At 27.8% G+C, this 17,148-nt stretch overlaps 1 protein-coding gene across 1 annotated transcript in view; it reads left to right on the top strand.

The window, feature by feature from the left end:
* The first annotated feature begins 826 nt into the window (after positions 1-826).
* The window catches only part of LOC123298992, a 586,059-nt gene continuing 569,737 nt past the window's right edge, over positions 827-17,148 (top strand). The window contains exon 1 of the mRNA XM_044881094.1: positions 827-1,030. Within this exon, the coding sequence (XP_044737029.1) occupies positions 961-1,030 (70 nt within the window). The 5' untranslated portion in view covers positions 827-960. The remainder of the gene's footprint in view (positions 1,031-17,148) is intronic.

Here is a 17,148-nt window from a genome sequence, read left to right as displayed (position 1 = left end):
TTATTTATTTTTTTATTTATAAATCGTTAAAAAACCAACCAATTATAGCAAACAAATACTGTGAATTAATGGATACATTCAACTGTTTTTCAATCAACAAATCAAAAACCTGTTTATCAAATAAGTAAACCTGTTTTTCAACTGTTTTTTATATTTCTTTTTTAATTGTTTATTGTGAATTGATGGATACGTTCAACTGTTAATCAAAAACCTGTTTATCCAATAAATAAAATCAGTTTTTAACCAAACCGGTTTTTAAACTTTTTTTTTTCTATTTGTTTTATTTTAATTCATTTATTTATTTATAACTTTTAATAAAGTTTAATTTTTTTTCTGTAATAAAAAAAATTATATGAAAAATTAAAAATTCTGAGAAAAACTTTTCTGTATGAAAAAGTGGAAAATATTTTATAAAAAAAAGTTTTTTTATTATTAAATAATACAAATTTTATTGTAAAATTAAAAAGTGTGCTTCTATTTTTTAAATGAGATCAAAGTTTATCTTCATTAAAACTGAGAAGTGGATTATATTTATTAGATTCTGTCAACAAAATTGAATGCGGTGTGGGATTCATGTGATTTGCGATTATTGTCCCCTCCCCGGATAAATGATTCACAACAACACAACAAATTAATAAAATAATTTGATTTAATAACAAAAAAAAAAATTAATTCTCAAATAGTTTGTGGATAAATAACATCAAATATACATTGTTTTCTGGATTATCGATTTTTAAACAGGTTTTACTTGTGTGAGTGTCTATTCTATTCGAATAAAAACGTTTATGAATACTGTGTTTAACGTTTTGTAATTCTGTGACAAAAAGTGTTTCCTTTTTGAGTGATTGATTTAAATTAGTGAGACGGTTTTTCCTTTTTGTGGGGAAAACCTTTGTGATTGTTTTGTCTTTCTGTTTTTTGAGCAAAAGTGTCAATAGTGGTGGGGTGTTTGCATCAAAAATGGTTGAAAAAATGCATATGAAATTGTGTCAAGCGTTTGTTTTAATTTTCATCATTGCAACATTTAATGGTAGGTTGAATTTTTGTTTTTCCAAAATACCGTTTCTTTTTTTGTTGCGACGGCAATTATTAAATTGAATGTGTTGTTGGATAATATGAAAAAAATAATTATCGCAAATTGTTGTATAAAAAAGGAATTTTATAATAATTGCTCTCACTTGAGCGAGAACGACTTAAGTGTTAATAAACACAATTGAAGTGGGTGGCACTTGTGTCGGTAATATAAATTTGTGACAATTAAGTATTAGTGTGTTACATGTGCCATAAGTAATGTCAATTACTGAGTTTATTGAAATACCGTACCAAAAAATCTCTCTCAATCAATGATTATGGATCAGTGGATAACAGATATATTCCACAATCCAAGAAAGATTTTTCTCTTACTTAGTATAGGCAATTTATGATACATCTATGTATCAAAAATATGTGAATTAAATTTTATGAGCTTAGAATTTTGTACACATTTTAATACTTGACTTCCGTAAGTGCAATATTTTCGTCAATTTTATAGAATTTTCAGATTTTTTTCATAAGTGTCAATCGTTTTAGAGATCCTTCAATATTTGGAAATTTACTATGACGTATATCCGTTCATAATTTAAATTTTTAACTCTCTTAAAAGCTATTGATTTGGGAATTTCGTTTGATATAAAATTTATCTTTGAATTCATATTTTTTATCATTTGGTGTTATGAGTCAGTTGTTGTAGATTATTCTTGAAATTGGTTTTTTTTTTCGGGAAATACAATAAGTTTTAATAACAAGTTCCATAAAATATGATAGCATTGTACGCCTTTGACCCGGAAAATAAAATTTCGACCTTCTTTGCAATTTCAAAAAAGAAAATTAGTTTTCAGAAATTCCCAGAATTCAAAAAAACTGTTACAAACGTAAAAGTAATATTAAACAACTATTTCTTCCACTAAAAGCAAGGCCGTCGTCAAGTGACACATTGAATAGGGCTACCATTGGTTTTGGACCGGAGTCTTCGATTTTCGAGTCGTTTTCCCGGTATCTGGTTTTCGAAGTAGGTTTATTCTTGTTTAATAATGTTATTTAATTTATTACTGTGATATTATGAATAATTTGTAAAGAAAAAACAAAAATTGCACTTTCCGTAAACCCGAAGATAAAAAAAAGGTAATTTTGGCTTTAGTGGTATAATCTGCGGTTTTTGAAAATTTCGATTTGGCATCCTTTACATTGAATTTACTGTCGTAAGCAGCCAATTCTTCCGAGGATCGTGTGAAATAATTTGAGTTTTTTTAAACTTGACTATCTTCGTATTTAAACATCGTCCTCAATGAAAATTTGTCAATATTAAGCTTGCCGGTGAGTTGAATTTTCTATTTCCCCTGAAATAGAACTTCTGTGGAAATTTTCGTAAAGAAAAAAGTTTTTAGTCGCGATCTCTATAATAGGTACTTGCAAATTTCCAATCTTTCGAAAATTAACGTTAAATACTGTAGCTTCGTCCTAGACATATAGGATACTTTTCATAGAAAAAACATACCTTTCGAACCATATTATGACCCAACACATAATTTCGGATTATAAAATAAATTATACCAATTTTTTTTTAAATTTAAATTAATCATTTTTTATCATAATTACTTACACTTTAAATTCATATTTTTATTATTTTGGCGGTAATTTATTGTAAAAAAAACTTTTATATTCTTAATATTAATTATTTTATTTTTTTTGATATATTTTTATAATTTATTATATTAAAAATAATATCTTAATTAATATATATCAAAAAATTGGCTTTATAACGATACTGTTAATAGATTTAGAAATAATTGAATTAACGAGTGATGCGGGCGTGTACTTAGTTTATCTAGTGAAGACGGTGCGATAGGCGTGGTTAAAACAACATTAGACGATGTATTATTTTGTAAAGGTGTTTAAGAAATTTAGAACGGAAATTATGAAAAAAAAAAATTAAAAATTTTTTTTTTTTTTTTTTGGGAAAATTCCATTGAGATAGACATATTTCTGTTGTGTACTATTAAAGTTTCTTTTCTATGATAACCAGATCTATTTAATTTAGAAGGATATATGCAAGGATTGAATAATAATAGGGATTTTAATAAAATTTTATAAATACATTTTTTGATTAACAAACTTTCCAATAATCACAAAAAATTCCTAGTTCATCGGGCTTTTTATACCATGCATATATGAAATATACATAGTATATTAAGTTTATTCCCAAGTTTGTAACGCTTAAAAATAATGATGCTAGGAAAAAAATTTTGTCATAGCTGAACATAAAATCACCTAAATAGTCCATTTCCGGTTGTCCGTCCGTCCGTCCGTCTGTGGACACGATAACTCAAAAACGAAAAAAGATATCGAGCTGAGATAGACCGTTATCTACCGTTAGAGATAGAACAAAAGTTTAAATGTAAAAAATGTTTCTTATAAAAAAATAAAAAACTTTTGTTTGAAACATTTTTTTGTAAACATCATTGTTTACCCACGAGGGCGTTAATTAGGTGCAAATTTTATAGTATGTATTAATATGGGAATATCAGTTGTGTGTGTGTCTATTTAAAAGTGAATATCTTTTGTTATTTACGTGACGTCAAAAAAACAAACTATTGCGCATCAACACTGTCCATACATTTTTGTATGTGTTATGTGATACAGAAATCAACACTGACTATGCATGGTATTTCAACAATTAACTCAGTCAATTGTTTCTTTTCACTTGTTAATATTATTTTATCGTTCAAAGTTGACTGAAAATGATGAATCATATATGTTATCCTTTTCAATTGGATATATCTATATCAAAAAACCTAGAGAGTGTGATAAAAAACTATCTTAAATATTTAGACAATCTTGTAGTTTATAAATAATACCATAAAAATATAAGGATGCCGATGATATAACAACAAAATTTTAATTTAATTTCATCGAAGATCCATCGTTTGATGAACAGAGCCAACTAAAATTAGAGTATTGATGATTGTAGAGCGATATCTATATTATCAAATTTATAAGCATCACTTGCACACAATATATTATAATAATAAAGCTAAAAATAACTTGACTACAAAGCATGTATTTGGTTTATATGTATGTTACCGTGCAATAAACCAAAACTTTTTTAAAATACTGTAGATTTAACAATCACCTTGGGAATAGTTAGTTAATTCAATTTTTTACTCATAATGCTAGTTTTTGAGGTGTATCCTCATTTCGAAAACAAATAACAATAACAATAATAATTCAATAATACAAAAGGGATAAAAATAAAAACTATAACAAAGCCACAATAATAAATTAAGGATTACGTTTCTTTTTTTTTTTAGTACAGTATAATCCTTATCAACATGGATTAAAGACCAACAACCACAATTGTATAAATGAAAAATAACATGTGATATTTTCTTGTTCAACGTCTCATTATTTTTCGTTAAGTTTGCTACTTTTATGTATGTTATCATCCATTCTGTCTTCTTGTCTTCCCATATTCCTGTATTCTTCTTTTTATTCCCCTTTTACAAAAAAAAAAGAAATAAAATCAATTTTCATGTCCGTACGTGCTAATTAATTTTGATTAAAAATAATACTTAAGTATAGGGCTATTTTAATTTATAATAGAAATCAGTGATTCGCAAAGTTTTTTTGAATCGGACTGTTCTAAATTGAAGTTTAAAATAAAAAATTTTCAGAAAAATCTTTTGAAAGTGTGTGCATTTCAAAAATCTGTCTATATAGTATACACGGTAAAAAAATTAAAAATCTTGATCTGAGATCAAAATCTTTCTGTATAAAAATTCGTCTCAAAGCATCTCAAAGCAAAAAGACAAAAAAATTCTTTCATCTTTGAATTTTTTTGCCTTTTTTGTGGATAGTATTTTAGGAAACCACTACACTACATGCTTTGAGACGAATTTTTATACAGAAAGATTTCGATCTCAAATCAAGATTTATAATTTTTATAATTAACAAATTTTGATGACCGTCTTCGAAGTTACAAAATTTTCAAGCCGAAACTAGAAAGAGTTTATTTCCAAATCTTATAATTTCGGACAAACTTTGTTTGTTTTAAATAATACCTTTTAATAAATTTCAGAAATTATTAAATCAAGATGAATAAAACTTTGGGTAGTTGTTCGAAATTGCATAGAGATAATGCAATTTTCCCCATTTTCATTGAAATTTTTTTCAGAAATTTTCGAGTACCTCATACTACGGCACACTAATTAAGCTGTGTAGCGGTTTAATTATTGGGACTGAGCTGCTCATTCTTAATCTTCATTGAATATACCATATCATACGAAATCTTCGTCTTTTGAAATACAAAAACTTAAATTTTGAGAAAATAAGAGCTTTAACAATGTATTAAGTCTTTGAGTCAATTTTTCTTATAAAACAAATTTTAAGGATGCATGAGCATGGTAGTAGGGGCACAAATTTAAAAATAGATATTTTCAATTTTGATGATAAATTTATATTATTACTTGACGATATAAGACGAAAAGTAAGAATAAAATTTTTCGATATCTGGCTTAATTTTCAAAATATCGAAAATTGAAAATTTAGTTTAATTATTTAGCTTTCGATATTTTGAAAACCAAGACACATATCGAAAAATTTTATTCTTATTTTTCGTCTACATTCATGAAGCTATAACAAAATTCATCATCAAAGTTGAAAATAAGATAAAAATAATTTCAACCCTCAATCTACCCTGCTCTTACATCCCTTATATGGACGGTGATACTTAGTTTTTTTCTTTTCTAATTCATTGCTAATATGTTTACTTTCTATTAAAAAGTTTTTTTTAAATTTGTTTTCATTCGTTCCAAATGAAAATTATAAAAAACTTCCAAAATATGTCGTTTTTTGAGATTCCTCCATAAGAGCAATGTATTTTATATCGATTTTTAATGACTTTTTTCTTAAAAATTTGTACGGATACCTAAGCTGAAATTTTAACCACATATTCTTTGAGTAAAAGACTACCTACAAACAAATTTTGAGCCTTTAAATCAAACATTGTTGTCATGCTCATACATCCTTAATCTTGTATGTTTTCAGTAATTTATTTTTTGAATATCTCAGAAATTTTGTATTGTTATTACTATCATAATCTTGTGGAAAATTATCTTTTACCTTCAAGAAATATATGCACCAACTGCCTTAATAATAATAATTTTTACTTTTTTATAAAAAGTTTTTTTTTTTTTCTTTTAATTTGTTTTCGGATGGCAAAACATTATTATTGCTTGTAAACGAACGCGAATTTAAATAGCCTGTTTAAATTCTAGAATAAAATTCGACATCTAAAATGCAACATCACGTATTAAATTTTTATTTCATCTCTCTAGTATTATTATTATTGGTAAAATACAATTTGTTTTAATAGTTCAGAAGAATGGTTTAAATCGTTCAACTAAAGTGCTTTTTTTTTGGGAGAAAATTCATTCGTTCCGAAAAGTTTTAAATACAAATTATTTGTTTTCGATTTTCTTGAGAAAATTTAATGCAAATTGATATTGCTTCTTGAAATTATTTCTATTTATAGAAAAAAATATATTAGCTATTATTTGTCAAATTGTCGAAGATACAGGATCCAAGCATGACGCCATGTAACTTATCTGGAATGGATAACACATGTTAGATATTTCTCATTTTCGTCACTTGCTGCTAACTGAAAACTGAACCGATGTCAATTTAAACATCGATTAAGAATGGATGAGCATACAATGTTTGATTTAAATGCTCAAAACTTTTTATAGTTAGAGGTTTGCTCAAAGAATATGTGGTTGAAATTTCAGCTTAGGTATCCTTTCAAATTTTTAAGAAAAAAATCATTGAAAATTGATATAAAATACATTGGCTCTGGTAGAGAAATCTAAAAAAACGACATATTTTGAAAGTTTTTGATCATTTTCACTTGGAGCGAATGAAAAAAAAATTTAATACTTTTTAATAGAAAATAAACATATTAGGAATGGCATGGAAAAGAAAAACCGAGTGTCTCCATCCATATAAGGGATGTACTAGCAGGGTAGATTTAGGGTTGAAATTATCTTAATCTTATTTTCAACTTTGATGATGAATTTTACTACAACTTCATGAATGTAGACGAAAAATAGAAACAAAATTTTTCGATATCTGCCTTGGTTTTCGAAATACCGAAAGCTATAATCTTACTTTTCGTCAAGTTATAACATAGTTCTCTATCAAAATTTTAAATATGTATTTTTTCTATTTATGTACCTAAAATATACGCTCATACGCCCTAAAGATAAAAGAAAATCTCCAAAAAAACATTCTAGACATTTTTTGAATTTTATTACTTTTTTATGCTTCTAGGATTTTTCCTTTTAGCAAAAGGATAAGAAAACTTTAAGGTGAAGCAAACTTTAAAGTTGTTTCGATTTATCCATATTCGCACCGTGCGTGAGTTTCATTGGAGGCGTTTCCATGGTAACGATACACTACTTTAATTATATAATTGTATGGATTGCATTGATGACTTGCATTGAAAATTTAATATTATTGTCTCACATATTTCAATAAATAAATATGATAATTTACATTTGAAAAATAATATATGTGCCAATTGATTTCTTATTTTCACAATTTTTAATGCATTAAGTTTAATTAATTAGTGTTTTTCAATAATTTTAATTTGACATTTTCTATAACATTAACATGTAAAGAATTGCAATTAAGTCATAACAGCCTCCTTTATCGCCAAAATTTTTCAATGGAAACGCTGCCATCGTTTTTATTGTCCCTACCATGACTACGCACACAACGAATAGAGAAGTTTTTCAAATTAATGTATTTTCTTTTATTTACAAGTTTACGATATCTGAAATACTCAAACTACCTGAAAATATTTATTCGGCTTTAATCTCAAATTGAAAGGTAGGAATCATTATATTTCCAAATATTTACAGCAAATACGAAAAAGATAAAAGATCTTTTTGAAAAATAGAAATTTCGTATTTTCAATATCTTTAGTATAAAAGTTAAACGTATTTTCAACAAAAAAACCTTCCAATTTCATCGACATTATAGCACACTTTATATCTTTAATTCAGATTCATTGAATAATAAAACCAAATGACCACATTATTTGTCAAACCAAAACTGGGAAAAAAAAACTAGGAATAAATTATGCAAGAAAATGTGGTAATGTTATTGAATATTTTATTAACTACATATACTATATAGTGTGTTATTTTCAACCATAAAAAGATTTTCTCTATTTTGGTGGAAAATGTATCGTTTGGTCATTAAATTTAATAGTGCTTTTTTGACAATTTTTCTCATACAGTCTTTTTTTTGAAATGATTAAGTTTAGGACCAGGCATTGTATTTGACAATTTCAGGACGCCTGGAAGTTCATAGGGTTGTTGTCAAGCTCTTGTCTAACAAATTTTTCAAATTTTCGAAACATATATGGTATCACAATGGGCTGTATTGCTTGAGTGTGTCCTTCGTGGGCAGCCAATATAACCTACCCTATATAGCTGAACATGATTTAAGGCTAGATTTTGAATATTTCGTTTGTTATTGAAATTTGATAGTGATGAAGTTCGTCTGGCACCCGAGAGAGGTTGCGTTAGTTGCTCTTCCAAGTGCAAATATTCGAGCTACGGAAAATGCTATTTGAAAATCATTTAAGGAAGAGTATTTTAAAATTTTGATGTGAAAACTTCTATTAGCGTGTTAGATATTTTTTTGGAGGTATATCTATAGGTATTCTCATAATATTTCAACATAGGTACAGTGGCCTAGTGGCAGAGCAGTGGACTCTAAAAACCGAAAATCGACGTTCGTGCCCGGTTCAATAATATTAACATTTGTTTGTTTGTTTTTCCTTGTATTCATAAATTATTTCATTTAATTTGTCACATATTTACATAAATCTACTCTGGTACAAAAACAAAAAATGAAATTGATCTCACGTGCCATAAAATAATATTAGGTAAATGTTAATAATTTTTATCAGATAAATGATAATAATTATAATACAAAAATTATGAAATTTTAATTTTTAATATTACACTCAGTTTGAAAATTCCAAATACCTACAGTTTTAAATACTACTTATGCTGGCAGCCCTTATGACTGCTTTCGATTTTGTATTTCATGTTCTTTTAAGAACTCTAATTGCGAGACAGTTTTGCCGTTTCCAACACCACGCCAGATATTATTTGAATAATTAAACCAAAAAGCATTCAAATTTTTTTAGTGTGGCTGTAATTTAAATCCTCTAGACATTCGGTTGCTTTACTAGGGCAGCGGGCATCCAGCGTTAATGATCGCAACCACTTTTAATGCAAGATGTTCTTCATCCCCAACTAAATTCAATAAAGAAAGAAATCCAGGTGTCTTAAAATAAATTGTCAAAAACTTTTCCAGCCCTCGTACCATAAAATGACGTTCAAATATTACTCGTGGCTCTGGACTATCTATAAAATGAAAAACAGAATTTTCTCCATTTAAAAATAACAAGTTAGTTAAAACACACAAAAAAAAACATACACCAACGATAAGATAATGAGATAAGATGAAAATAACAAAAAAAAAAAAAAAAATGAAAAACTTTTTTTAAAAAACTTTTCCCATTTTAGTTGAAAATTGATTGTATTTTTATTCATAGCGTGTGTATTATTATTTTTTCTTGTGGTTTTAGCTTTCTATTGCTCTGCTGTGTGTAGGTTTATGGTTTAAGAATATCGTAATAGTACCAGATAATGACCTTATTTTAACTTTATTTTTATAAAATTAAACAAGTTTATTAAGTTTGTTTTGGAAAAATATTATAATTTTTTAGTTGTATAAGACCGTAATGAAATTAAGGATGTATGAGCATGGAGTGGGGGCACAAATTTAAAAATAGATATTTTCAATTTTGATGATAAATTTATATTATTACTTGACGATATAAGACGAAAAGTAAGAATACAATTTTTCGATATCTGGCTTAATTTTCAAAATATCGAAAATTGAAAATTTTGTTTAATTATTTAGCTTTCGATATTTCGAAAACCCAGACACATATCGAAAAATTTTATTCTTATTTTTCGTCTTCATTCATGAAGTTATAACAAAATTCATCATCAAAGTTGAAAATAAGATAAAAATAATTTCAACCCTTAATCTACCCTGCTCTTACATCCCTTATATGGACGGTGACACTTAGTTTTTTTCTTTTCTAATTCATTGCTAATATGTTTACTTTCTATTAAAAAGTTTTTTTAAATTTGTTTTCATTCATTCCGAATGAAAATTATCAAAAACTTCCAAAATATGTCGTTTTTTGAGATTCCTCCGTAAGAGCCAATGTATTTTATATCGATTTTTAATGACTTTTTTCTTAAAAATTTTCACGGATACCTAAGCTGAAATTTTAATCACATATTCTTTGAGTAAAAGACTACCTACAAACAAATTTTGAGCCTTTAAATCAAACATTGTTGTCATGCTCATACATCCTTAAAATTAAACTATATTCGTTTTTACTCATCTTTTAAAGGATTTGTAAAAGACAAAAATAGCAAAAAATGACGGATTTTCAAGTTCTTTGGTGAATTTTTATTTTATTTTAAGTAGAATATATATAAGCCCACTTTTTTACAAAATTAAATCAAATTTTAGTAGGTAAAACCATTTCTTGTAGAAGTGCCAAATTCAAAATTTTTTGCCTTAAATTACAAAAGATATTCGCTATCTAAGTTAGAACTTTATGCATGAGTTGAATGTTCCGGTTGACTAAAAGGACCCCACAATATTAGGAAAATGGATATCTGTGAAAATTTTTCTAAACCACCCTAAAATGTTCTATGGATCAATCTGATCAAAAGCATTCACGGCTACAAAAAGTTTTAACGAGTAGTTTTCGAGCTACGATCAAATCTACGAATATATTATAGATTTAGTATATGACTAGGAAAATGGCTATCTGCGCAAATGTTTCAAACCGGTCCCAAAATGTTCTTCAGATCGTAGTAGTTGTCGAGCTACGGGCGAATCAAAGCTACAGGTGTATTATATTTATCGTACCTACAAGACTAGGAAAATGGCATTCTGTGAAACTTTTTCAAACCACTCCCAAAAGGTTCTTTAGATCGTTCTGATTAAAAGCTCTCAGGACCACAAAATTTTTTAACGGATATTTTTCGAGCTACGGACCATATAACTGTAATGTTTGTATAGCTTCATCGCCCGTAGCTTGAAAATTACCCAGTAGAAAATTTGTGGCCGTGAGAGCTTTTCGTCAGAACGATTCGAAGAAAATTTTCGGGGCGATTTGAAAAAGGTAGCTTTATAATATATGGCGACTTTATAGGTGCCAATAAAACGGTTACTGTTCGTCTTGTCGAAGTGAAAAAAAAATATATAGCAGCATTACAGGCTTAGTAGGCCCTTGGCTTTTGAGGAGACTTAGTCTCTATTTGCTTTGTTTCATATGTTAAAAAAACGTATTGTTGTATTATCTTTATAAATTATAGCTCATGTGTTATTCTGATGTATGTGATACACTAATGTTTTATTAAAGTATATTTCGTAGTTTTGGAGTGAAAGCGAAACAAACAAACAAACAAGCATCCTTACTTTCACATTTATAAAATACTAGCGGCCCCGACGGACGTTGTCCCGTAAAAACGTAACTCCAATTCATGAATACCTATACTACGTTTAGCCTGTCCGCTAAACCTATCCCGCTAAACCCCAATTTAACTCCTATTTATTGGAGTGGCCTGACCTTCGACCTTTGGCCTGACCTTTGATAGTAGAGCTCGCTGCGCTCGCATATGGCTCTAATAAATGCCTATTGACAATACCTGAATACTATTAAAAATACATAGTACACATAGTATACATAATGTGATATGATTTATATGCGCTCCCACCATTTAATGAAATTTCATTTTTTTGGTACGGAGCCCTCAAAAACAGTTGTACTGGACCAAATTGTAAATCTAAACCATCCTCGAATCTCCACGAACACACACAAAAAATTTCATCAAAATCGGTCCAGCCGTCTAGGAGGAGTTCAATTACATACACACGCACACAAGAAATATATATATTAAGATAGGGACTTTTTTTGTCTCGCGACAGCACGTATTACCTACTCGCTTGTTACAAATAAAGCGATAAAAAAGTATCTTTCGTATAAGATACACATCTGTAATTAACTCACAAATATAATATTCAAAAATTTTCTTTTCCCAACATGTTATTATTATATATAACAGAATTTTCATACACAAAAACTTTTCTCTTATATATAGAAAATATATAATAAATGTAGTATAAAGTATAAAGTAGTATATATATATATATATATATGAAAATCTTTTCAAGAAGAAAATTTTAAAACTTAATCGAATTCGAAAATGATAAATGAACAACAAGCGAACACTTTTACTTTAAATAGAAAATATCGTATAAAACGTGTAGATATATCGTATATATGGTAGGTATATCGTATCGCGTTATATCCGTTAGTATCTATGCTGTATGTGTGTGTGTGTGTGTGTGTGTGTGTGTTAAAAACGAATATTGTTGATTGAAGAGTGAATAATAGCTAAGAAAAGTATATAAATACTTAGATACTTTTAAGGAAAATTTCCATCGAATGCTCGAGCACTTTATAATAATAGAACACACACTGATTGAATGCATCACTCTTTACATCCGTTTTTTTAAACAAGAAAAATGAGTTAATGTGTTTACTGTTCAGTTAGAAAATGTGTCTGTTTATAGAAATATCGTCGAATTAAAGAGGTTAATTCAGCGTTAAAAATTTGTAAGAGATAGCTTCGAGACACTTAATTTAAATATCCGATGACAGATTCCACTGAAAATAATGATCTCATTCTTATTTTAAGCGAAAGTTTACTAAAAATTACTAAGAATAATTCCAAACAAATTCATGTATATTTTATATTCGGAAATGGGTTTTTAAACTATAAATTCAAAAGCCAGTGACGTCAACACATCGGTTTAGCAACGCCACCGCACGGAGAAATGATAAAATAACATGCAGAATGATAGATGATTTGTCTTACTAAGCGTAAATTTCTATAGAAACAAGTGAAAACAAACAATTGACTTATTGAGTTATTTGTTGAAATACCATGTATAGATGATGTTGATTAATTTTTCACATTACACATACATACATTTCACACATATATAACTAATATAACTGATATTCCTATATAATACATACTATACAATTTACGCCTAATTTGCGCCCTCACGGGTAAACAGTGATGTTTACGAAAAAATATTTCAAACAAAAGTTGTTAATTTTTTGATAAGGGACATTTTTTACATTTCAACTTTTGTTCTATCTCTAACGGTTTACAAGATGGGTCCTACGGACCCAAGACCCAATTGCCCTATGTTGCTCATTTACGAACTCGACCTCATTTTTTACGTCCTGAGTACACTGTAACAATTTCTGCTTTAAAGCTTTTTTCGTTTTTGAGTAATCGTGTTCACCGGCGGACAACCGAAAATGGACTAATTAGATGATTCTACGAACACCTACACAACAATTTTTTCGTAGCATCAATATTTTTAAGCGTTACAAACTTGGGACTAAACTTCGTATACCTTGCATATATACATGGTATAAAAATATTATACAAAGCTAACATTTTTTAATACAATAATAATAAAATTAAAACCAATAAAATCTCAACTACATTATGCCAAGAAATTATTTATTTCCAAAAACATTAAGTAATGAAAAGTTTGGAAAATCTGGTTGATCATTTAAACTTAAATCCAATTATTTAACTATTATAATTATTATTAATTATTTAATTTCAAATAAACTTGTGTTTTAATCACTTCTGTGATATTTTCCAAAGAAAAATAAATTTATGGAAGTTGTTTTTGAACGTCGTATAAAAAAAAAACCTAAAATGTACGGAAAATAATATAAGGAAAATATTTTATCATTTGACAAATGTTAAGTAAAGCTTTTATATTCTCTCTGCCTTTATATTATATCTACGTAATAGCTAACTACGTACGTAGACCTACCAATATTACAATACAACTAAAGAAAATTGTGAAAATGAAACTTTTCTTGCTTTGACACTTAACAATAGATTATAAGATTATAATTAATGTTGAAGCGATATCTATAAACGAAATGTATATTTTAATGAATCGACATTTTCTACCTTTTTTCACCATTTTCTTCCTTCAAACCTACTTACCTACTTACAACATCCATACCATTATTATTTATACACTCTTATTTTTCTCTTTTCTCAAGGTTTTCGCACGCATTTTTTCTTTTCTTTTTGGAAATTTTTGTTATATTTTCTTTATACAACAAATATAATAAATATATTTTCATCGATAAAAATTAATAAAAAAATATTTTTTTTGTACTTTGGTGTATGAAATGATTTATTGTCTTATGAAAATTTTATTTAAAAAATTTTAGTTTTTATAATTTTTTGGAGAAAATTTTTAATAAAAAATATTTGTTTCTTTTACAATTTTTTTTTTGTGATATCGCGAAAACCAAGAAAAACGAGATTAAGCTATAGAAAGATGAAGAAACGGTAAAAGTCACGAATTTTAACATTTCTCTATTAATATTACCGGGTTATCATTTTCGTGTAAATTTAATATTGGGAAAATAATTTTTCCATCCGACAATTACTGTCTTAAAATAGATTAATGGCAACAGGCTTCAACTAGTTTTCAACGAGCGTTGAATAAATTGATCAGTATACAAAAACCACAATAGTAATTTACAACAATACTGTTTAAATGCATCAATGAACTGTCTTATAATAAATAGTCTACTGTCTACGGCCTTATCATTGCTGAGACCAATATAGTCTTCATTATGACTGCCATATTGCTTGATTAACGTCAATATATATGAAAATGTCCAATTTTCGCACACTTTTCGCAGCAGTTGTGATCGTATTTCGCAAATTACTCAACGAATGTAGTATTCCTGATATTCAACCGTGTAGAGTCTATAGATGTAGAAAAATTTCCCGAAAGAAAATAATATAATAGAATTAGGTCGCACGATCTTGGAGGTCAATTGCGGGTCAATTTCGTAAAACTTAAAAATTGCATAAAAATACAAAATTTCAACAATTTGCAAGCGTTGCTCTAGCTTGATTTTCTTTATTATGAAATATGCAAACTAAAAACAAAGCAACTGCTTGGTTTCAAATCGATTATCTAGAAAAAATTGTTGCCAACTCAAAGAAAGTAAACTTCTAAAATACCGTCTATGTTAATGAAATTGTGAAAAATATAATTATAAACAGAAAACAGGAGGAATATATACCTTAATTAATCCTTTTGTGAAGCGAAAAATCTACATTTAAAATATCAACTACATAGCGAGATAAAGGGGAATGCTGTTAGAAATCTTTTGTGTTCTAGCTAAATACAAGCTCTGATAATATTATGCAGTAGCAATTTATTAAATATTGTAACAAACAAGTGTTTTACATAATTTTTCCCCTCTTACCATTCATTAAATTTTTATTTTTTAAAAAAAGGGGTTTGTGTTTTGTATGTAAGGAAATTATGTTTTTCTCCTCTAAGCAGAATACTAGATAATATGTCCCTAAAGTATTGTCCCTACAAAAAAAATGTCATAACAGTTAAACTATTTTGTCACTTACACTCTTTACACAAAAATGTATTCAAATTTTTAGGCCTTCAGACGTCGAAAAATATGTATTTGTTTCGGGGAAAAATTATTTATTACTGTAAATATAATTACATTTCAGCGAATTGCCGAAAGAAATGGAGCTATTAATTTTATCAGTTCAAAATGGATGAAACTTTGGAAAAATTTCTGCAAATGTTCAATTAGCTATCTCTGGCTGTCGCAATTTCCGATCCGATTTGAATAAAATTTGGTATCAAGAAGGTTTCTGGTATTTGAAAGGTCAAGTGCGTTAATGAGATCAATCGACAAGATATGAGGGATTCTGCAAAGTATAAAATTTTGAATTTTTTCTAAATAAAAAATATTTTTGTATTTTTGAATCAGTTCTAAGCAAAAAAGTACTCTTTTTTCCTCTATATGCTTAGTTTTTGAAATAAAAATTCTGGAAAAATTAAAAATTCAATATTCAATTTTAAGAAAAATGTGTCCTTTTTTCAATATCTTAGGGAATTCGCTTAGCTAACGCAGCTCCTGCGCCACTAATTATTAATGCGCCATTAATATTATCTATAGCATTACCTAAACGTTCAATCAACCTTAAGAATTACTGATACTTATTTGTAGTATAAAAATGTCTATATATACATTTTAAACAAATGAAAACAAACAAATGACTAAGTTAATTGTTGAAATACCATGTATAGACAGTGTTGATTACTCTGTCACATTACACATACAAACATGTCACACATATATAACTGATATTCTCATATAATACATACTATACAATTTTCGCATAATTTGCGCTCTCACGGGTACACAGTAATGTTCACGAAAAAATGTTTCAAACAGAGGTGGTTAATTTTTTTATAAGAAACATTTTTTATATTTAAACTATTGTTCTATCTCTAACGGTTTACAAGATGGATCCTACGGACTCAAGACCCAATTGACCTATGCTATTCATTTACGAACTTGATCTCACTTTTTTACGTCCTCAGCACGCTGTAATAATTTCAGCTTGATATCTCTTTTCGTTTTTGAGTAATCGCGATGATAGACAGACAGACAGACAGGCGACAGACAGACAGGCAACCTGAAATGGACTAACTAGGTGATTTAATGAACACCTATACCAAAAACTGTGGACCAAACTTAATATGCCTTCGTATATTTCATATACATGGTATAAAAAGTACAGGTAGTATAAAATGTTTTGTTCAAACTGTTGCCATGTTAATTAACCTAAATAAACAAAAAATAAAAGTTATATTTTTAAAATGAAAGAAATTATAACATTCAAAAATAACATAAAAATAAAAAAATAAAAAAATTATAAAAATAAAAAGCATTTGTTTTGCAATATATTCTTTGTAGCTAGACCACATATAGGTTCGTAGCAATATAACTTCGTAGAATACAACTGATGGAAAATTTTATCATTTACTTTTTGTAGAATT

The sequence above is a fragment of the Chrysoperla carnea genome, chromosome 4 (assembly GCF_905475395.1).
Source record: "Chrysoperla carnea chromosome 4, inChrCarn1.1, whole genome shotgun sequence".
Lineage (NCBI taxonomy): Eukaryota > Metazoa > Arthropoda > Insecta > Neuroptera > Chrysopidae > Chrysoperla > Chrysoperla carnea.
Note: the sequence above shows the minus strand (reverse complement) of the source record. Positions and strands in the feature narration are given on the sequence as shown.